A 22128-nucleotide genomic window follows, 5' to 3' on the forward strand; every position below is an offset into this window, starting at 1 on the left:
AAAAGGAGGGCGCGCAAAAAGGAGGACTCCAAAAAGAAATACCGATTGATGGCTTCCATCGGACCGGGCCTACCGCCCGCGCGCGCGAAGGGCGAGGAAGACAACCAAGTAGGCGACCTGCACAGCCATGCTGACGAGGTTAGAATACACGAAGCCATAAATGTCCAGCTGCAGGAAGAAGGTCAGCACGAGTCCCAGGGGATGCATGCAGAAAACGAAATTCAAAAGGGTGAAGGTGGTGATTTCCTCCTGTAGCCTCAGACCCTTTATAATGCTATTGAGTAGGGAGGCCAGCACTTCTAGGAAGAGCTCCAAAACGAAAACGAAAATGATTCCCTTGAGCTTCTTCTGTATGTTAACATCTGTAAAAACGAAGGGGATTATTTCGTCTCTGTATAGGTACACCACCACCAGGCAGAGGGACAGGAAGGTTAGCATCAGCAGAAAGGCCAGCACTATGTCCAGTAGGGTAATAACAATTCTGCTTCTGTTCCTTAGGGGTTTTGATTCACACAGGGTGTGCTTCTGCGGGTGGTGCGGAGCCGTTCGCAGGGCGGCATTGTGGCGTCCTCCACCCGGTTTGTTCCGCCCGTCCATTTTGCTAGGCCTGTTCTGCCCGTCCACTTTGCTAGGCCTGTTATGCCCGTCCATTTTGCTTCGCCTGATCCGCCCGCTCCGTCTGTTACGTCTCTTCTGTTTGCCCCCCCCCCGCGAGGAGGCGTAGATGCCAATCAGCTTGCTGAGCACGATGCCGTACGAATTGGAGACGTAGTAGACCAAATTGAGGATGTTGTTGATTTGGACGAAGGTGGCCACGGAGGTCATGCTGAGGTAGGTGGCTTCGAAGAGCTGGAACTCGAAGGAGAGGATTTCGAAAAATATATTTCGCACGTTGGTGCGCGTCGTCTTTATGAAGTCCCTTTTGCGGTCGTCGTCCGGCGGCTTGTGGAAGAAGAGGAAGGCCAGGCTGTGCAGCGGCCCTTCGCCAGTGGCGCAACGGGAGTTGTTGTGCGATCCGTTGGATGATCTGTTGAGTGATTCGTCGCATGCTCCGTTGAGTGATCCGTTGAGTGTCTCTTCTTCACATTCGGCTCCGCTCTCCTCTTCGCTATCCGCTTCTCCCTCCTCTTCGTCATCCTCTTTGCTATCCGCTTCTCCCTCCTCTTCGATGGCCGCTCCCCCCCCCACCTCGACGTAGTGGTCGCCGCTCAGCAAAGCCCCCTCCTGCAGCTGGTGCACCCCCCACGCAGAAGACGCACACCTGGCCAAGTGGATCCTCAAGAAATATACGACGCAACAAAAGTTAAAAACATTGGTCAGCAGCAGAGACAGGCACGCACCGATGTACTTCAAGTCAAAGGAAAAGACAAAGAGGTAGCCAAAAAGGTTCAAAAAAATGAAGGAGACAACGGAGGTGAACAAACTAGGGTATATATAATTATGAAGAATTAGGTAGCGCCTGGTCGATTCGTAAATAAATTGGGGGAAGAACGAGACGAGGAGTATCTGCAGGGACGAGCAGAACACGTGGACCATCTGCAGGTGCTCGCAGTTTTGGCGCCCACCGAGGAGGGTGCCCAGTATGCGCAGCAGGTCCAGCATGCCGCCACCGCCACCGCCACCGCCGCTTCCCCCGTACAGGTAGTGCACGAACAGGAGGAAGAGCCCCTTGGCCAGGAAAAAAACGAGCAGCACCTTGGCGAAGAACAAGTAAAACGTGTAGTAGGCTATATTCAAGTAAAGAAGAGACAAATCTGTGTTGGCCATCCCGATGGAGCAGCTGCAGAAGTAATCTAGGCTGCTACCCACCCCGTCCACAACGGCACTGAGCAACGTAATGACGGAAACGGCTACTCCGAACCCTCCTATCTCTTCGTAGGTACACGAATTTGACACGTACAGATTTAGGAAAATAAAAAAGGACGTCGTGATGACGTAGGATACCATCGTTTGGAACGACTTGGAAAGGACTTCGTTGCAGAGGAGGCTAGCCGTTTTGGAGAAGCTGCTGCAAAGGGTTCTTCTTCCTTTTGCTTTCCTCCTCGAAGGGGGGTTACCCAGTACTCTACAGTGAACATCGTGTGTGTCTTGCGCGGCGTCCCCCTCTTGGTTATCTTTCACCTCGAGACACGCCCGAGGAGTACCCACAGTGGGCGACTCCAGCCGGAAGTAACTCCCCTCACCGACGTGCTCAGCGTGCTCATCGTCCATGAGGAGGTCTCCAAACATAGGAGAAACGTCATCATCCAAAATGCGTAAATGGTTTGGAGTGTACCCATACATTGGTGTCGCTGTGGAGACTGTCATCGGGGTGGTAGGCGCGCGGGAAAAGTTAAATGCACCATCGGGTAAATGGCGAACCGACTCATCCACGCGAAGGAACTGCACAGTTTGCCTCTGTCCTACTTCTGCATTTCCACTGGAGAAGTTATTCCTGAGGGAACCTCCCACACTGCGGGGGGATGCTTCGTTGCCATCTGTGATGCCCCTTTTGGGGAACTTGCCTGGCGAGTCACCCTTCTGCAGAGGGGTTAATTCCACATCTTCGTGGTCACCCCAATTTGGGGTGCCACCACTCGGGGCGTTATACCCCTTGGAGCCGTCCCCACGAGTGGGCGGCGTGCCTGCAAGTGGAACGGGGTGCCCCCCATGTGTGTGTACATGCATATGTATGCATATACATATTTTTGTGTGTACGTACCTGCTTATTCACTGGTGGGCTGCTTGCCCCCACGCTTGCTCACTTACCTGCGTGGGAACTTCGCATCGTCCCACTGGGTCGACGGGGTCTCCCCCCGCCGCTTTCGCCCTCGTCGTTCATTTGGGAAAGCTGTGCCGTTGAGCAGTTGACCAGTTGAGCAGTTGACCAGTTAGTGTAGGGGGGGGGTACTCTATTCACCCGTTGCTACACTTGGTGGCGTCCTCATTTGGACCCCTTTCCAACACCCCAAGTGAAAAGCTCCACCTGGGTGGCTGCCCCTTCCCCTCTCGTAACTCTTCCGGTGCTGGAAAACCCAACAGTAAGGTGAAACCAGGGATGCCGTTTTTCTTTCCCTATTGGCAAATGACACTCATCAGAATGGGCTTCTATGATTCTATGATTCTATGATTCTATGATTCTATAACTCTATAATTCTATAGTTTTATAATTTTTTCTTTTTTTGGAACTGCCTTGTGTGGCCTGCCCCATTTGGCGCAAGCCGCACATCTTTGGGGGGAGGACACGGGGCGGGGCGGTCGTTCAGCCGGTGGCGCGGCGTAGGAAGGGCACACTCGGGGGGTAGAAGCATCGCGTAGAAGCGTCACATCGAAGCGTCACATAGAAGCGTCACGTATAACCATCACGTAGGACCATCCCGCAGAATCGCACGCGAGGAAAAGGGAGCCCCGGCTTGACGACCCCTCACAGATGTGCACATTCCTTTGCGAGCGAAGTGCAGCGCGACCGTATCGAACGGGACCTTCAAAAGTTTAGAAGCCCCGGTGGGGAAAAACTCCACGCGCGTACAGAGGAGTACAGAGGCGTACGGGTACGTAGAGGCGCGTGGTTACTTTACCCCGTGGAAGGCGATAAACGGGGGGGGGAAGAAAGGCAAAATGGAAACATTGGGAAGTGATCAAAATAAACGTTAATGGGGGGTCATGATGCCACATGTGTGGTAGGTGCAGCTAGCCAAAATTCGGGAAGGACCTCCTCCATTTTCGCTTTGGAACTCGCGGTTTAGGGTTCGCAATTAGGGTTCGCGATTAGGGTTAGCAATTAGGGTTAGCAATTAGGGTTAGCAATTAGGGTTATCGTTAGCCGCTGCTCCATTCTGTGCGTTTGCAGTACTGCCAACCATTGAGCCCATTACGTGGTTTATTATTTGTTCCCATTTTTGTTCCCTTTTCTGTTCCCACTTTGGGGGCCACTTTTCCACCCCTCCGAGTAACCCAAAAGGATCCCCCCGAACCGGTTGGTGGAAACGCGCAGGGTGAGTAGTAAACGACCCCCTTTTTTTTTTTTACCCTCCCATGAGGGGGTGACATTTTATTTTACGCTTGAAATGCCGGACAGTTGTGCAAACAGGGGGGAAGCGATAGAGGAGGATAAGCAAAACGGATGAGGTGGCAGAACGTGCTCCTCTTCACCTCCATCAGCGCATGCACATTCAGTGGGGGGTTATTTCCCCCCATTTGGTTTCCGTTCTGTTGGCTAGTCGGGTGTCCTCCATTTCGCTTCCCCGCACTTGTGTGTGAGGGGTCCCCATGGGGTTGCAAAAAAAGGGGAGGTAAGGAGGCAGGTAAAAGGGGGGGGTAAAAAAAAAAAAAAAAAACACCATACGGATTTAAATTCTGCAGAATGCTTTGCCTACACAGTAGGGTATCAACGGGGGAGCAGCGGAGCAACGGGGCGGTTTGCACAGCAAAGTGGCGTGTTCCCCACGACGCCGTTGAACGCACCCCCCTTGCGGGTTGACTTCCCTTGTTGGGTCAGGCGGTGCAGAACAGGATTGGGCCTCCCCTGTTTGTGCCAAACGAGAAAGGGTCCCTCACAAGTGTCGCTCGTAAGTTGCTCCTTTAATGGGGATGCACCTGGAGGGGCATTCCCCCCCGGGGTGAAAACGATCCGGTGAGCAAACGTGGAGGCGTTGACCGGCACGTTGCTCTGGTTGGCATGGCTACCACCGCTGACATGGTTACCACCGCTGACATGGTTACCTCTGACATGGTTACCACTTCTGGCTGGCCCGCAGTCCATCCCCCCGAGTGAAGCCGCTCCAAAATTGCGCCTCTAGCCAACTGCCCCAAGTGTAGCCCTTGTGGCCGAAACGGATGAGAAGAGGTCCCTCCGCTTACGGGGCGGAGATAACCCCTGCGGCTGTTAAGCTTCTCCTCCTCACAAGTAGGGACAAAAAAAAAAAAAAATAAAATGCTTGGGGAGAAGCAGTCACACGAACAGATTAGTGCCTCACTAGGTGTTTGAACCAGTGGGAACATTTTCAAGGGAAAACGCTCTAAGGGGGGATACAATTGGGCTTAAAAATAAAAAAAAAAAAAAAAAAAAAATCAAAAAGGGGATACCCTTTTTCACAACCTGATCAGCCTAAACAATCGGATAGCCGTTCTCCAATTTTTCTGCAAAAGATGAAAGGGGACAAGCCCAAGGAGAGTGGAAGCACGTGAAGGACAGTCGAAGCATGTGAAGGACGCGAATGCAGATGAGCAGTACGCAGAGCGGGTCGAGACGGCTCCGTCGACTTTCCCTAAATGGAAGACTGGGTGTATGTCGGAGGGAGGCGAAGGAGCGGGAAGAAGCCCCAAGGGGGGGGCATGCACGCGGGGCGTCACAGCAACGGGCACAGTAGCTACGTCCGCGATGCCCGCTCCGCGGAGCCCCCCCCCGTGGAGCTCGCAAAGCACGCGGAGAAAACCTTCGGCGAAGTGAAGAGGGTCATGAGCGGCTTAGAAAAAAGTGAGTTCTTTGCAAAGTTCCTCCAGCAGCTGACCCAAGTGGTTGACGAGGCAAAAGCGAAGATAAAATGCGCCATCTGCCTGGGCCTGGGTTCTTTAGAGGACCCCAATTGGAGCAACAGGAGGGCTTGTCTCTACCAACTCTCATTTGTGTTGCTCCTCGGGAGGATCCACAACGTGGAGCAGCTGTTTATCTATGACCCTAAGATTGGGGAAGTGGACGAGGACGTGTGTGGCCGCTTCGGCGTGGAGGTGTTGTCCCCCCGGGAGGAGGCACCCCCAGAGGGACCGCAAAAAAGGGGGGAAGCGCAAAGAGGGGGACCACAAAGAGAGGGACCGCAAAAAAGCGGCGAAGCGCAAATCGAGGGACCGCCCAGTGGCGCTGCCCCGAAGGAGGGCGAGCAGATAGACCGCACCATCCCCAAGCCAAGAGCAAACGAACGGACGCTGCTCTTCATGCCCCACTGCGATGTGAGTCTGTATAGCCAAGTCATGCACGACATCTACGTAAATGAAAAGCTGAGTTATGATAAGGTCCATTTTTTGCTCCCCTTGGCGAAGACCATTTTTCTGGGGAACTCATTTGAGTACTACCGAGAGCATGTCTACATGTACAGGCCCTTTGGAATCCCAGCCTATGCCATTCGCATGTTAAAAAGTGGAGGCACTCTCCCGGAAGGAGCCACTCAGAGGAGTCTTAATCGATTAGAGGAACTTTATAAAATGGACCACTTCCTTTTTTACATTCACAAATATGCACGGGAGGGGAAGTTCCCCTTTTGCCCTGAGCATGTATCCGCCTTCAACGACATGGCCATCATAACGTTTGGCCCCCTGCCGGACCAACTCAGCTTTTGGAAGGACGTCTGGGCGGAGGTGACCTCTGGGGGGCCCACATAAAATAGGGGGGAAAAGTAACAAGCAGATGATAATGGGTGGTCCGGGCCCGTTCAATTGGTCGCTTTTGTCCTCACAACGCACAAAATTGCGAGACAACCCTGGTGAGAAGTAGCTCCGAGGGGGAGACTCCGCGATAGGTTGCCGCCTCCGGTAGGTTGCCGCCCAAATGAACGAAAAAAGAAAAAAAAAATTTAGCAAAACAGTGCAGAGATGTGTAGCAAAGTTTTAACAGATGGACTTATATTTTTTTAAATCACCAAAAAAGAACAAAAAAAATGCTAACAAGGGGGAGGCCACCCGTGAGATATGGGACGGGGGAACATATCAGCAGCTCGTCCTCGCCGAGCGCCTTGCCAGTGGAGCGTGCCATTAGGCTGCTCCGATTGACCGCCCCCCCTTGTCGCGCTCCCCCCTTGCGGGCGCGCCGGAAGGACCCCCGCAAGGGCGCGTCTGCTCCATTATGCTCCTCGGGATGCGCTTGCCATTCCACAGGCACAACTCCTCGTTGTTCTGATTCGAGCGCATCACCTTCCTGGTCCTTCTCTGTCTGCCATTCACGCAGGGACCCCAGGGAGACCAGGGGCTGTACTGGCAGCCCACATTATCGTCGTCCACCTTTCTACAAAGGTAAAAATTATTAACGGTGCATTTGCGAGGAACGTATGTGGTGTCCCTCTCCGTCTGCTGAATGACCTCTTCGTTTGAGACGAACCCGGATGCTCCAATTATTTTAAAGTCCGCGTTTCCTTTGTCTTTTCCATCGTCACATAGAACTGCCAATTCGTAGTCGATCACAACTGACATGCCTTTGAACCCGACTGCTTCTGAGTTATCGCAGAGGCGCTTCATCCACGAGGGGGTGACTTCGTTTCGCCTCTTCAAGTCCTTAATTTGGTGCAGCTTGGACTGCACGTCGCGCACGTCCTCCTCGCTGCACATGATGTATCCCCTGGGGCACCAGCAGCTGCGGGGGGGAGAGAGAGAGGGATAGAGTGAGCGAGTCAGCAAGTGACCGAGTGACCGAGTGAGCGTATTTTCTCGGACGAAATAGCAAACCATTTCGCGTGCAAGTGGTCACGCGGGCAAACGGAGCCGCGGAACGCGACGGGGCTCTCCCCTACTTGGTGGGGTCGCCCTCCATGGCGGAGAAAATAAAACACGTGTCGCCATCCACCTCGGGTGAAGAGGCAGCCGGCCACGTCCTCGTCCTCTTCTGTGCATGCTCGTGGTCGTCTTCATCATGCTCCGTGAGGGGGGAGTTCGCGCCGAACAGTTTCTTGCTCAGCTCCAGGCTGCTCTCTTGCGATAGGCAAAGAAAAATGGAAACGAAAAAAAAGCGACTCCTTTTCATTACAGCGGGGGTACAGAAGGAAAAAAAAAAAAAAAAAAAAAAAAAAAATATTTTTTATTTTCTCATGTTTGCTTTATCTCCCTGTATGTACTTGACAAATTTAAAAAAAAAAATTATAAAAAGGTGACATCACTTATGTGTAGAAGGGGGAAGCCGCGGGAGAGTAGCACTCCGAAAGGGTGTGTCAACGTGGAAGGTTCATTTGAAGAGGGACATTACAAAGGGGGGAAAAATATATCTGGCAAAGTTAAGTGGTACGGGGAAAATGGAAAGTGGGGAAGGACCGGAGAAAAAAGGTTTTTCCCTTTTTTTTGCGCCATTTTTGCGTCATTTTTTGCTCCTTTTTTTGCTCCTTTTTTTGCTCCTTTTTTTGCTCCTTTTTGTTTGCCCTTTCTGTTTGCCCTTTTTTTCACCCCTTTTTTTTTTTGCGCGGTGTGTGTTGTGCTGATCTGCCGGCGCGCATCCTCCCCCCTGCATTCCCGCCGTGGTGATGCTCAGCGAAGCAGTCATGCAGCTACGCAACCCGTTTGAAGTGGAAAATAGCTTTCCGCTGCGCATTTTGGGTATTCATTCCCCCGCGGGGGAGGGAGAAGTTGCAAGAACAGTCGAGGGAGAAGCGGCAAGAGCAGTCAAAGGAGAAGCCTTTTTTTTTTTTTTCCCTTTTTCACACTTTTGCGTGGTCACCTCTTTGCCCAAATTTTTGACAACTTTTTTGTTCTAAGTTGAACTTTTTTTTTTTTTTTTTGCATGCACAGGGGTGGGAAGAGTGTAGGGATTTTTCTCCATCAGTTTTTTCCCGCGTGCTTGTGTACTCTCTTTTTTTTTTCTTTTTTTTTTTGATAACCCCCTAGGGGGTCTCCCCTGTGGAAAGATAAAAAAAAAGTAGGCGGGGGAAAAACTGGCGTACATAAAAATGGGCGCTTAAAAAATATCCCTCAAAGGGGGACCAATTGATGACAAGGGGAACTCCCCACCATCACCCATCACCCATCACCCATCACCCATCACCCATCACCCATCACCCATCACCCATCACCCATCACCCATCACCCATCACCCATCACCCATCACCCATCACCCATCACCCATCACCCATCACCCATCAGCACTGCCAATGCCAATGCCACCGCTACTCACCGCCCGCTCGTCCTTACGTCACTACTTTTTTGTGCCGCGAAAAGGGGAAAAAGAAAATGAACCCATTTGTAGAGCAAAGCGGCCCCTTCCGAAAAAGAAAAAAAAAAAAAAAAAAAATCCTCCATTTTGCTCCTAACCCTGCCGCTTCTGCCATGTAGAAGAGTTACCGCAACGGGGCAAACGCGAGGCGTTTTTTCCCTCCCCTTTGGGAAGCAAATTCGTCAACGTGGGGCGCGGGGCCCCCAAAAGTTTCACTCATAAGAAAAAAAAAAAAAAATTGTTAAAAAGGTTGTTAAAAATGGACACGCGCGGCACATCTCGGGGACACGCTCGCGAGCTCGCCACATGGCTGCCGCTTAACCGCCGCTCCACCGCTCAGAGGAAGGGGCCCTCGGCGAGCGTGATGCGGCAGGCGATCTCCTCCAAGTAGGCCTTGAAGCGCTTGAGGAAGGCCTGGATGGCCTGGAACTCGACGATGTGGGCGAGCAGGGGCATCTTGGCCATCACCTCGTTAAAGGTGGCGTAAATGCCGTCGAAAAATTTCTTCAAAATGTCCACAGAAGATTTGCTCACCTTCTCATGGTCATATATGGAGGGGTCCAAAATGATGCAGCTAATGTCATAGTTGCGGGAAGCTGCATCTGATGTGTATTCAAAGTAAAACTCAGCTCGGGACAGAAGCTCCTTCAACAAGGTGATGAGCGAGCAGTTGTTTATGTATTCTACCTGCCCATTTTTGTCTTTCAAAAAGCAGCCTACGCTGTTCTTCTCCTCGAAGCTCTTCTCATCGAAGCTCTTCTCATCGAAGCTCTTCTCCTCAAAGCTCTTCTCCTCATTATAAAAAAAAAAGGAGCAGTTGTTTTTGTCTCCGTTGATCCACATGGTGAAGAGGTAGTAAAGGATGATGGCAATTTCGTGCTCCTCCATTTGGGAGGCCTTCTGGTGTTTGACGTTGCTTTGTATTTTGACGTACACGTGGATCAGCGCCTTGTACTCTATTTTGTGGTTGAGCAGCAGGTTGGCGATCCACACGATGTAGGAGCAGTAGTTTTTGTACGTCAGGACGATGAGCTCCGGGGGGGGGGGAACCACGTTCGAGGCAGCCTTCCCCGAGTTAGCGGCGGTCTTCCAACCGTTCGGGGCAGCCCTCCCGCCGTGGCCGCCTCCCCCTTCGTGGAAGCAGTAGTTCACGTTGTACAGGTGGTAGAGGGCCTTGCGGTCGTTGCGGTCGATGGCCGCGCTGTTGCGGTGGACCTGCTTGGCGAGGAAGTCCTCCGCGGGTGGGGGGCGGCCTACCCCGTTGGGGTGGTCCGTCTCGTCAGCCGCGCCGTCCGCCTTTTCTTCGCCCGCCGCTCCTTCCGCCTCTCCTTCCGCTCCCCCCTCGTAGTTGTCCGTGTAGTCGTGGTAGGAGTAGACGCTGCGGAGCTTGTGGTTGACGGCCTTGGAGACGAGCGAGAAGGGGGAGAGCTTGGAGAAGATGATGCGGTCTCGGTTCGCGGTGTACTCGTACGACTCGTTGATCAGGATGACGTTCATCTGGGGGTCCAGGTAAATGAGGGGGACGCAGTTGAGGTAATATATGAGGTGGAGCGGGCCCACACTGCCCTGCTGCCTCTTGCGCAGCAGCTCCACCTTGTTCTTCATGAGGCTCCGCACCTTCTGCATTTCGAACAGGTTATTCATGAACTTGTGCAGCTTCACCGTGACGAGGATGTACAGGCAATTTTTAAAGTTTGCGTCATTCAGCTTGATCACATCCCCGATGTGGTTGATTACAAAATAAATATCTTCAAACGTGATGGAGAGGGAAAAGGTAAAGTCGAGGAGCCTCTCAAAGTAAAAAGAATATTTGGCAAACGTACGGGAGCTGCACCTGGACGAGTCATTCCTGATCATATGATTGACCGTTGAAAAACAATTCGCGTTCATATTTTTTATTTTTTCCTTCTTCTTATCGCAGAGAATTATCAACTTCAACAGGTTAAAGGAGGGCAGGAAATTCTGGAAAAGGAATTTACTGTTGAAGAATATCTTATCCTTCAGTTCCTCTTTCGAGTGAATACCCTTTTGTATGGTAAAAAGGTACTCCTTAAACGTGTCAATGATGTCAACAATTCGTATCAAATTCACCTTGCCGTTCAGGTGATTTTTAATTTTATAATTATAATCTGTAATTACATCGTCAATGTGCTCATATTTACTCTTCGAAAGATATTCATACATATTGGAGAAGGACTTCTTCACGATGTCGATTTCTTCCTTGTTTATGCTTTCTAAATGAATGAGCACTTGCAGGAGGTCTTCCCTCCTCCCGTTCATCAAAACGGAAAAATAATTTTTCACAACATCCCAGCTGCAAAATTTGTATACGTAAAAAACGAACAGGTTGATTATTTCGTGGAAGAGCAGCTTCTGGTAGTTGAGTGCCGTTCTGCACTTCTTTATCTCCTTCAGGTTTAAGAAGTACGTGCTCTGCTTCTGCAGGTAGTCCTCCTTCGGTTTGAAGAAGCAGTTGTTTTTCCGGAGCAACTCCTTCAGCGTGTTTGCAAACGTAGGGTCGTACGGGATCCCCTTATCGATTGTATAGTAATTCTTTATAACCTCCTTTTTCAACGCTACACTTGTGTTTAGCAACTCGTGTAGAGCCTTCTTCTTCTTCGCTCGTTCACTCCCTCGGTCGTCCACTCCCCCCCCGGATTGGCTCTTCCCCCCTTGGGATAGTCCCCCTCCACGCGCATACACATCCAGGTATTCACTCAGGAAAGTGTTCTTGTGCAGGCCTGTCCCCTTCATACTCCTCGCAGTCGACTGGATGATGAACATTTTCGCCCTCATGCAGCACTCCACGTACTCGATCCTCTTCTTCAGACTCGGGGAGGACAAGATAGAATAGAGGTACCTGTAGATGCTGCAGAATATTTCCTTCGTCTCGTGCGTGTACATGGGGTTGGACAGCAGGTAGCTGTTTCCGATGAAGTTGTGTTCGTAGAAGTAGTTGTTGTGCGCCAGCTCGGTGCGCAGCTCGGCCTGCAGTTCGGCCTGCAGCTCGGTCAGCAGCTCGGCGTGCTGCGGATCGTGTTCCGCCCCAGCGGGGACGCGCATGGCGGTGTGGTCACTCGCGCCGCTAACTCCAACGCCGTTAACTCCTCCGCCGCTAACACCACCGCTGGCGTTTCGCTCCTTCAGCGGCTTCTCCGGTTGGCTCTCCTTTTGGTTCTCTCTCGGCTTCTCCGGTTGACCCTCCTTTTGCTTCTCAATTGGGCGCCCCCCCCCCTGCACCTCGCCCTGGTAGAGGTCCCTCAGCGTGGGCGCGCCCGGGTGCGGCGCCCCCCAGGGGCAGAAGCCCTGCCGGGCGTAGAAAATGACCATGTCCTGGTACTTCCTCTCGGAAAAATAATACACATAGGCATCGGGGATGTTCATTTCGTTCATCTTGATGAAGTAGTACAGGTGGGGCGAAATCGTCAGCTCGGAAATGGGGCAGGGAAACTGATTGCCGCATTTATACAAAATAAGGTTAAAGAGGAAGAAGTGCAAATTGACGTCACTCGAGTACTCCAGCAGGGTCGTCAAAAAGGTTTTAATTTTCTTTTTCTTCTTTTCGTTATGCTTCAGAAGGTACTTGGTATAATTCACGTGCACGATTTTTTCCACTGGGAGGAAGCAATTTTCGAAGAGGACAAAATAATCGTACGTGTACTCTACATCCATGTTGCTCATCAGGAGGGATGCTGCTGCTCTTCTGGTGGAGCCCTTCTCCCCACTGGGATGGCAAAACAGAATGTCGTGTGTTAACCAGGAGGTGCTCTTCCTTTCGATAAACTTCTCCCTTTTAGCTTTTCTCCCTCCCTCCAGGAGCAGCTTCCTATTATACGCATCGATGTAGAGACTAATCAACGTGCTGGCGCACCGGTAGTAGTCCGCCTTATACAGCAGGATGATCAGCTTGAAGATGTTAATGCTGATGAGGGCGTCCTTCAAATTTTCGTGTATGAAATGCTCCGCCCGTTTTTCTGAAGCGAGCAAATCGTCAAATTTGTCCACCGTGGAGGTGTCCCTCGAAGCGGCATTTCCTCCGCTGAAGAAACTTCCCCCGTTGTGGGCGTCTCCATTGGGATACCCCGCACCGATGCCACGCGCACCAGTCCCCCCGGAAGTGCGAAACACCCCGTAGTCGTTCTTTATCTTCATTTTCTTCTTCATATACACCTCCTCCTCAATCTTCTTAATTAAGAAGAGAGCCAGAAACTCATTCCTATGAATTATATACCCTTGGAAGAAATCCACCGGGATGTACCTCCCCGACTTTATAATGTTAAAGAGGCACTGCTTCAGAATATCTCTGTACGTTCTGCTCAAATAGGTTTTCATAAAATTGCATTTGATAAGCAGATCGAAGAGGGTGCTCGGAAGGTACAAAAAGTTTTGGCTAGTCCCGAGGTTCTTCTTCCTCATGATGGTCTTGTTCTTATAGTAATCGCAAATGAGGATAGAGTAGATGAGCAGGTATTCAATGCTAAAGTTAATGAAATTCAAAATGGCGTAAAACTCATTCACTTCATTCGTCATTAGGGTGGTGTAGTCTCTATAAATGTTCACAATGGACGGATCGGTTAGCCCCTTAATTTTTTCTAAAAAGTCCTTTTTTTTTCTTAACAGCGTAGTGAGGATGATGCTGACGCAGAGGTTGAGGCACTTGAGCTTCTCTATCAAGTTGAGGCAACAGTCCAGGGGGACGTTGCCCGTGAGGATGTACACATCGTCGCTGCCTTCGTACCAACTGCGCTTCCTCTTTTTCTTCGCGTACACTTCTTCGTCGTTCATTCGGATGATGCAGAAGTCCTTCATGTTGTAGAAGGCCTCCTCGTTTTCGTCGCTCCTCTCCTTGGAAATGACCGAAATGCCCGCGTCGCCGTCCTCCCGGCCCGCGCGCACGACCTTCCTGGCCTTCCAGGGGCCGCCCCCACTTCTACCGCCAACCGTTGGGCGGACGCTGCGCCCCGCGCACCTGAAAACGTGCGCGTCGCGGTACCGCTCGTAGGAAAACAAGTGGATGAACATCACCGGCTTGAGCAGCCGACTCACCAGCAGCAGCAGCCCCCTCGACAGCACGTGCAGCGAGCTGTGGTACATGTTTACACTCTTCAAAAAAAAGAGGTCGAAATTTTTGTTCGTCAAATACTCAAAGGCGAAATTGCCGCTCCGGTTCCTCTCCGCCTCCAGCAGCTTCTCCTTCGTGGCCCTCTTCTGGCACACGTGGAAGAAGTTGTAGTAGCCGGAGTTATTTTGCAGCAGTTTCTCACTGGCCGTGTCCGCCACAGGGTCTCCCTCCTTCAACATGCGAAGTGATTTTCCACCCATCTGGTTAGCACCACCTCTTTCTTCCCCTTCCTCTTCCCCGTCCAAACCATCCATGGCGTCATCAAACAGGTGATTTATTCCCTTAATCTTTCTCGTTTTAATTTCGAGCTCCATGGCCCGCTGGAGCTTCCCCTGCTTGATGATGTAGTCCGCGTCCTTATCTAAGAAACCAAATTTGAAGGGGGTCGGCCTGTAAATTTTGTTAAGTACATTGTAGTCTATTTGGTTCGTGGCATTTTTCCTATACCCCGTGTGTTTCATCCGTCCGTACTCGCTTCCGCCTCCCATGGTGCTGCTCGTGCTGCTGTTGCTTCCGCTGCGGCCCCGTCTCCTTCTGCGCCTTCTTGCGGCTGCTGCGGAGGGGGACGCCGCGCCTACGTTTTCGTTTAACACCCCTTCGAAGTGAACGGCCCGTTGCCCCTTCTTCTTCCCCCTCTGCGTTGGGTGCGCCGGCGGGGGTGCGTAGTGGTCTCCTCGTCCGCCCCCCTGCCCGTAGTGGTCTCCTCGTCCGCCCCTCAACCCGTAGTGGTCTCCTCGTCCGCCCCCCTGCCCGTAGTGGTCTCCTCGTCCGCCCCTCAACCCGTAAGCCTTCCCGCTTGCCCCTTCCAATGAGGGGCCACCCCCCCCACCGTAGTCGTGCTGGTACCCATGGCTCCTCCCTCGGAGGATCCTCCTGCCCCCACTGCCACCCACGTTGTTGAAGCACATTATGTCGTGCCTATACACATGGTTCAGCAGCATGCACCAGATGACGTACAGGAACTCCTCCCTCGACGCCAGTTTTATAATTTGATTCACGTAGTAGTGGTAGGCCATTTCGAGGTGGCTCGGGTCGTTCGGCAATGCGGGGGGCAAAGCGGCGGGGACAGCGGCGGGGAAAGCGGTGGGGACAGCGGCGGGGAAAGCGGTGGTTAACTCAGCCGTTGTCTCTGCCGCTATCCCTGGCGCTGTTCCTGGCGCTGCCCCTACCGCTGCCCCTACCGCTGCCCCTTCCCCCGCCGCTATCCTCGGGGGGGGGCTCCCCGCAAAGCCTTCATCATCCAACTTGGCACCCCCACTGCACACACCCCTGATGCGCATCTCATTCAGAACAACCGATCGAATGTTCCTATTCTGGGAGGTCATTTTGTAGCTTATAAAATGGTTAATCATTTTCTCTATTACTTGCGTGCGGCTATTTTGGCTGATGTAGTAGACTCGCTTCTTGGTGAGCACAATCAGGTCGTAGCAATCTTGGTACTCGCTGACGGTGTGTTCGTTTAGGAAGAAGGGCGGGATGCTTTCCAGGCGTCCGGGTGCCTGCTCGGTCAGGATGGACCTCCTTCGGGGGAGGTCTCCTCCGTCTTCCTTAAAGAAGAAGTTGTTGCTGCTCAGGGGGAAGTTTCCGCCGCTGACTGGGAAGTTTCCGCCGCTGACTGGGAAGTTTCCGCCGCTGACTGGGAAGTTGCCTCCACTCATCGGGAAGTTGCCGCCGCTCATCGGGAAGTTGCCGCCGCTCATCGGGAAGTTGCCGCCGTCGTAGTAGTTGGGCGCGCCGCCGCCAACCCCTCCAACGCCGCTAACCCCGCCAACCCCTCCAACGCCGCTAATCGCGCCAATCGCGCCAATCGCGCCGCCGTGGGGGGGGTCGGTCCTCTGGGCCAGGCGGTTGACGCTGTCGTGCCTGACCCGGTCCAGGTAGAAATCCTTGATGATGTTGCTCTTCTGAGGTTCTTCAAAAAAACCGTGGAAATTGGAATTCCGTTTTTTATAGAGAATGGCGACGATCTCCTCGTTTATGTAATACTCATTGGAATGCTTAAACAAGAATATGTTCCTTTTGGAGGTGGCCGACTGGGTTAGGTTGTTTGCTACACTCGGGTCGCTGCCTTCGTCGCAGCTGGAGAGTAGCTTCAGTTTGTAGCGGTGCTGCGGGGGGGATGAAGCGGACGAAGGGGACGAAGCGGGGGCGGCCTCCCCCCTTTCAGCGTGGCGGACAGCATCCTTGCCATCGCTGCCGTAGTCGCTTCCACTGCTGCTGCCGCCCCCCACATCGGTGTAGTGCTGTTGGTTCGCTCCCCCTCGGTGGTTACTATGCCATATATCCCCTCTCCTTCTCCGCTCCCCCTCAGCAAGGTGATGCAAGTGGGGCAAATTCCTTTCACCGCTAACCCCGTGCGCGGCGCCCCCCGCCCTGAGGGGGAACTTCCCCATCGGTCGCGCCTGCGCAAAGGGGTCTCCGCCTTTCCTCTTCCCTTCGACGTGCTGCCCATCCGTTGTTGCGCCCTTCCTGTGGTTGTTCTCCCCACCGGGGGGTACGCCACTGGAATCGCCACCCCCCTGTGCGCCCCCCACCTTAACCTTCCTCTTCTTAAGAACGACGAAGAGATTCTTCAAATGGTGCGTAAACAAAATGCGGTGCTCCTTATCGTTAATCTGTAGCCCCTTCTTGTGGGGGAAATTCTGGAAGTCCTTGAGCACCATTTTGAATGAGTTCGTTTCGGGGGACCTCACAAGGGAGAGGTAATAAATGTTGCAATTGTTGTCTACCAGTTTGAGGCAGACGTTGCTCCTCTCGTGCAGGTGGTTCAGGTGCATGTCTATGATGCTCAGCTTGTTCAGCGCGCTGTGCTCCAGGTTCGTCGGGTAGGCGAAGCGGTTCCCCCCGACGGCGCCGCTTGCGAAGTGGGTCCCTCCAATGGCGGCCCCTCCAACGTTGCCGCTTCCAAAGTTACCGCTTCCGATGGTTTCCCCTCCAAAGTTACCACCTCCCACGTTGCCGCTTCCCACGCTGCCGCTCACCAGGCTGGCCCCCCCCACGTGGCTTCCGCCAACGCTGCGCCCAGCCACCCCGCCGTAAAACGCCTCCCCAGGAGGGACCCCGACGAACCCCTCGGGGTACCCGAAGCAATTGTCGTCGACGAAGTAAATGTTGCTCATCTCCGAAACTAAGTCGCTCTTGGTGAAGGTGATCGTCTCGGAGAGGTAGTTCCTGGAGGTCCCCCCCCCAGTCGCATTGCTCAGCAGCTTAACATACAGATCGCCATTCTCATACAACACGTACAGAATGGACCTCTCATTATCCACCAGCATCTTCCTCACTTTATTTTTGAAGAAGGAAAAATACTTTATGAAGTAGGTGCTTATTATTTTCTTCAAATGGTACTTTACGGGGACCTGCTGGATGTCGTCGCAGTAGATATTCTTGTTGTATTCGTCCAGGGGGTCTTCTTCATCGTCTGGGTGCTTCGTCGGGGGGGGCGGGTCCGCCGCGCGGGGGCTGCCGCTCCTGCTGCGGCTGTCACTGTGGGGACTACTTCCGAGCGTCCTCCGGGTCCTCCTGCTGTGGCTGCGCGAGGTGCGGCTTCTGGAAGTGCGGCTGCGCGAAGTACTCCTACGCGAAGTACTCCTACGCGAACTGCTCCTACGCGAACTGCTCCTACGCGAACTGCTCCTCCGCGAACTGCTCCTCCGCGAACTGCTCCTCCGCGAACCGCTCCTCCGCAAACCGCTCCTACTGCTGCTGCCGCTGTCGCTGTAACTCCTGGTGTAACTGCCGGCCGCGCTTCCACTCCGCTCGTCCGAGTAGGAGTCCCCTCCAGGGAGCGCGTAGCGATCGTACCTGTTGCGCGAGAACAGCGCCTCGTTAACTCCGCTGACGAGAGCACTCAGCGTGGTAAAAATGATTCTCTTAAAAATGTTAAGCGGCTTGAACAGCTGCTCCCTCTCATAAATAAATTCGTACACATTACCATCATCCGCTCCTAGGAAGATCCTCTCGGCCTTTTCAAACGATTTGACACAGAGAAACCTCCTCTTCTTCTCCTCCCTTTCCAATTTGAAGAGCAGAAAGAGATAGATGTTAAAGTAAAAGGGGTATAAACTTTGGTAGATGAGCTGCTCACTGAGGGCCACATTGTAATCCTCCTCACAATTGAAGTACAAATGGACATTAAAAATATAAAAGGACTGCTCTGTTACCACCATGAGGTAGTAGCTCTTCGACGAGTTATAAAAGGAATCCAAGGGGAGGAAGGAATTGAGGAAGACCACGTCGATGCACTCCAGTGGGGAGTCGATCGGCACGGACATCACCTTGCTGTTCAGGTTATTTAGGTTATACAGGTGCAGATAGTGCGCCTCTTCCTTCTGCTCGTAAAACCACAGGATGTTTAGCTTTTCGATGGTCCCCTTTTTGTCGTACCGCATGTGGGGAGGCCCTCCATGGGGAAGCCCTCCTGAGTGGCTGCCCCCCCCCGCGTGGCTCCCCCCTTCCGCGGCCGCTCTCTCCGAAAGGGCCAGGTACCCCCTGCGGCAGTGCACGTTGAAGAGGACGTCCCGGTTCCTATTCGCCCCCGATACATAATTCACCTTACAGATGTTATTGTAGAAAATAATGTTCTTCTTGCCACTGTTGCAGACCACCTGCTGGTCATTCAGCATCGTCTTGCAGAGGCGAAGGAAAAGGTTGAAGTCGCACGACAGGTTCAGTTGCTCCCTGTGCTGCCTCTTCCCCTCCACGTTGTGCTTCCCCTCCAGGCTGTGCTTCCCCTCCAGGTGGTGCTTCCCCTCCAGGTGGTGCTTCCTCTCCAAGTCGCTTTTCCTCTCCAGGTCGCTTTTCCTCTTCGCATCTTCGCAACTCTCCATCAGGCGATCAACAGCCGCGTCGAACAGCTCGCCCAATTTCCTCTTAACGTCCAGCCGGTCGTCTGTGCCCCCCCCCTCTTGCAAATCGGACAGGCACAGGAGGGAATTCTCAATCACATTTAACTTGGATTCTACAGAATTGAGGTACTCTCCTGACTTTATATCGGTCAGCAGTATTTTGTATTTGTCATACACGGAGCTTATGTTCCTCACTTTGTTGCCTTCCCATTTTTCCCTTTGAGGGGGTTCCCCCTTTTGCCTCCTCATCAGCATCCTCCTCCTCAACTCTTCCTCTCTGGCGGGTTCTACGTACGTGGTGGTTGCAGCGGTGGGTGCAGCGGTGGGTGCAGCGGTGGTTGCCTGGTTGGTAGCCGCGTTCGTTGCCGCGTTCGTTGCCACACCTACGGGGACTCCCGCCACGCCGCTCCCCCCCTGGGGGTCCCTCGAGCTGACGATGTTGGCCCTACTGTAATACGAATCATCCGCGAGGTTCTCCTCCCCGATGTTCAAAATGTTCTTTATGATCTTCTCGCTTTTCCGCATATCCTCCCTGTCCCTCTTCACATTTCGCACCTTCTCTTGGCTCTCATTTAGATTTATATTAATCTCGTTTGAGTTGGAGAGGATGTTCAGCAGGAACTCCTTCTTCTTGTTGCGGGCACTGGGTGGAGGGGCCCCCTCGGGTTCGCTCCTTCTCCTCGCGATGATGCTGCTGCAGAACTGCTTGAGGTTGCTAATCAGGCGGGGCGCCTCCTCGGGGGGGGGGCTTCTCCGGCTTCTCCCCCTACCGCTTCGACTTCTTCTTCCGCTTCGACTTCTTCTTCCGCTTCGACTCCTTCTTCCGCTTCGACTCCTTCTTCCGCTTCGACTCCTTCCGCTTCTTCCACTCCTTCCACTCCTTCCACTCCTGCCACTTCCTTCGCTCCCCCCGTCGCGGTAGCGCCCTGCGCTCTCCGAGCCGGACGAGGCCGACGCGGAGGAGGAGCGCGATGACGACCGTGATGACCTCCGCGATGATTGCCGCGATGATTGCCGCGATGATTGCCGCGATGACCGCCTGGATGACGCACCGCTCCTTCGCCCCCCCCGAGCGCCGCGCCCAACCGGGGACCCAGAAAAAATGGAGCACCCCCCATTCTCATCATTAAAAATTGACATGTCCACATCCCCTTCGTCGACTTGGTCCCCCCTGTTTGCACACTGGTCATTTTTTTTCCCAATTTTTTTTTTTGCAGAAAAGAAATTCTCATCGGAATCGCCCCCGGGGTCCTTCCTCCTGCTGGAAATATCCCCCTGATTGTCCTTTTTGGTAAAATACTTCTTATACTCTTCGCTTTTTTTTTTGTGTTCCTTTTTTTTTTTTTCGCTTCTGGAGGATTTCCTCTTGGGGCGTTCTTCCTCCCCTTCGCTCACCATTTTGAGTTCTTCCTGTTCTCCCTCTTTTTCTAACTCTATTTTTTCGCTTTTGGGGGAAACGCCGTCCGAGCTGCCCTTCTCCTTCTGACTGTCACTGCTACCATGCGGGGGGTCTTCCCCACTAACTTGGTTGCCATCACCACTGCCGTTGTTACCATCCCCCGAGGTTTGGTCGTCTCGTGGGTCCTCCGGCGATCTACTACTGTCCGCGTCCTCCGAGCCGCTCCGTCCCTCCCCCCCCGACGTTCTGTTCATTCTGAACATCTTTGGTTAAAGAGGCGAGATGATGCAAAAGCGAAGCGGCAAAATGGATTAACAAAAAAAGGAGAAAACTCCTGAGGTGCTTTCTCATGTGTTATATAGGGGCGCCTATTCACAGAGAGTTGCGTGCTCACACTGGTGACCACACGCAGGGCGTTCGAGGTGAGCCCCCCACACCTGCCCCCTTTTGGGTTAATTTCCAACCACAGGGGCACTCATGCGTTCGAAGCGGAGCGATTTCAGTGGGGGGCATGAAGGGATTAGCCCTCTTAATTTCGCTTCTCTTGCTGGAGAGGGGCACTTAAGGCCCGCTTCCTCTCTTATGGCCCCTTTCCGTGCGCGCCCAATTCGACGCACAGTTGGAAGTACACGTGAAAAAAAAAAAAAATAATGTACCAAGCGAACGCTCGTTGAATGAGACTATTTTGAGATTTTTCCTGGCAAAGTGTGGTTGCCCCTCTTTTTCTTTTCTCTTTCCTTTCACTTGTTTATTTTTCGTTACTCATTTGTTGCATTTAATTTATTTTTTTTTGTTTTTACTTTTTTTTTCTCCCCTTGGGGATATATTTTTTTTTTTTTTTTTTTGGCTAACCAGTATGCGTTATGCATTGTTCATACTGGTTAGCCAAAAAAAAAAAAAAAAACTTCAAAACTGGGGGAGCCGAACAAGAGCTTGGAACAGAGTGGCGAGACTAAACCAAAAGCGTGGCAAACGACAGATGGCGCGTTTTCTCGGGGGGCATACGGGGGTATATGGGTGCGGTCAACTGCCATGGGAAAAGCAAAGTGCAATTCGACTCAGCTCCTAGCCATGCGACGCGACAAAATAGAATGGAGTGAACGCTTCGTAAAGTGCTGCTTGTTCTGGGAGAGCGAAACGCCCGCACGGGCTGCCTGCATAGCGGCGTGCGTAGCGGCGTGCAATCGCTGAGAGCAATCGCTGAGTGCATCTCTGCGCCCTGCCCAGGAGAGCAGCGAGCCATTTATAGCCCCTCGCCAGGCGGACGCAAAAATAGGCGGGCATGTAATACGCTTATGCAAAGCATGTGCACTCCTCAGTGCATATACACTATGCTAACGAGTGGTGACGCGTGTGGGCTGTTTGGGCAGCATTTTTTTTTTTTTTTTTCGGGGAACCCCCCCAAAGTGTTCCGCGTTCCCCTGCATCAAGGCGCTGCCGCTTCTGTCCCCATCGCCGGGGGGGCACACAAGCACAACAGTAAAAGATGCATGCCTGTGGCACTCACGTAGCTCTCTAGCGTGAACTCGCTTAAACGCTTCGACTACGAGTGCACACGGGCGGCTGCTCCCTTTCGCAGTCATCAAACTGGTGAGCGTGGAAAATCCCCCCGTGAGGGACCCCCACTTTTGGTGAGTTGAAGCGGAACCGTGGCAGCAAGCCGGAACAGCTCGCCACAAACCGCGGAAATTTTTTTTTTTTTTTTTCGCACTTGGGCATGCACAGGGTTAAGGTTAAGCAAGCGGGACGGCCACACCACTGCGCAGGGTATGCACCTTAACGGGTTTGCACTTGTATTGCATGGGGGCAATCGAAAGGGGGGCCGCTCCTTCCAGTCAAGCACCACAGCGCGCACCGCGTGGAACCAGAACAACCGCCTCTT

The 22128-nt window shown here is 52.8% G+C and overlaps 4 protein-coding genes across 4 annotated transcripts, besides 6 other annotated features; 1 reads left to right on the top strand and 3 right to left on the bottom strand.

Moving 5' to 3' along the window:
• Positions 1-69: 69 nt before the first annotated feature.
• On the bottom strand, positions 70-2229 carry PVX_002890 (hypothetical protein, conserved; the record flags this gene model as incomplete). The annotated part of the gene is made up of 1 exon (XM_001612867.1): positions 70-2229. The coding sequence occupies one exon, from the start codon at positions 2227-2229 to the stop codon at positions 70-72; it is 2160 nt and encodes a 719-aa protein (XP_001612917.1).
• Positions 2230-2659: 430 nt separating this feature from the next.
• Positions 2660-2710: a microsatellite.
• A 1018-nt stretch (positions 2711-3728) lies between these two features.
• Positions 3729-3812: a microsatellite.
• A 1219-nt stretch (positions 3813-5031) lies between these two features.
• Positions 5032-5059: a microsatellite.
• Positions 5060-5250: 191 nt separating this feature from the next.
• On the top strand, positions 5251-6527 carry PVX_002895 (hypothetical protein, conserved; the record flags this gene model as incomplete). Its single annotated transcript, XM_001612868.1, has 1 exon — positions 5251-6527. The coding sequence occupies one exon, from the start codon at positions 5251-5253 to the stop codon at positions 6352-6354; it is 1104 nt and encodes a 367-aa protein (XP_001612918.1). The 3' UTR covers positions 6355-6527.
• Positions 6528-6723: 196 nt separating this feature from the next.
• On the bottom strand, positions 6724-7705 carry PVX_002900 (hypothetical protein, conserved; the record flags this gene model as incomplete). The annotated part of the gene is made up of 2 exons (XM_001612869.1): positions 6724-7318; positions 7476-7705. 2 exons carry the CDS (start codon positions 7703-7705, stop codon positions 6724-6726), a joined length of 825 nt encoding a protein of 274 aa, XP_001612919.1.
• Positions 7706-7735: 30 nt separating this feature from the next.
• Positions 7736-7763: a microsatellite.
• Positions 7764-8686: 923 nt separating this feature from the next.
• Positions 8687-8815: a microsatellite.
• Positions 8816-8943: 128 nt separating this feature from the next.
• Positions 8944-8969: a microsatellite.
• Positions 8970-9217: 248 nt separating this feature from the next.
• PVX_002905 (hypothetical protein, conserved) lies at positions 9218-20509 on the bottom strand (the record flags this gene model as incomplete). Its single annotated transcript, XM_001612870.1, has 3 exons — positions 9218-16111; positions 16538-17421; positions 17692-20509. 3 exons carry the CDS (start codon positions 20507-20509, stop codon positions 9218-9220), a joined length of 10596 nt encoding a protein of 3531 aa, XP_001612920.1.
• Positions 20510-22128: the final 1619 nt, after the last annotated feature.

The sequence above is a fragment of the Plasmodium vivax genome, chromosome 4 (genome assembly GCF_000002415.2).
Source record: "Plasmodium vivax chromosome 4, whole genome shotgun sequence".
NCBI classification, from domain to species: domain Eukaryota; phylum Apicomplexa; class Aconoidasida; order Haemosporida; family Plasmodiidae; genus Plasmodium; species Plasmodium vivax.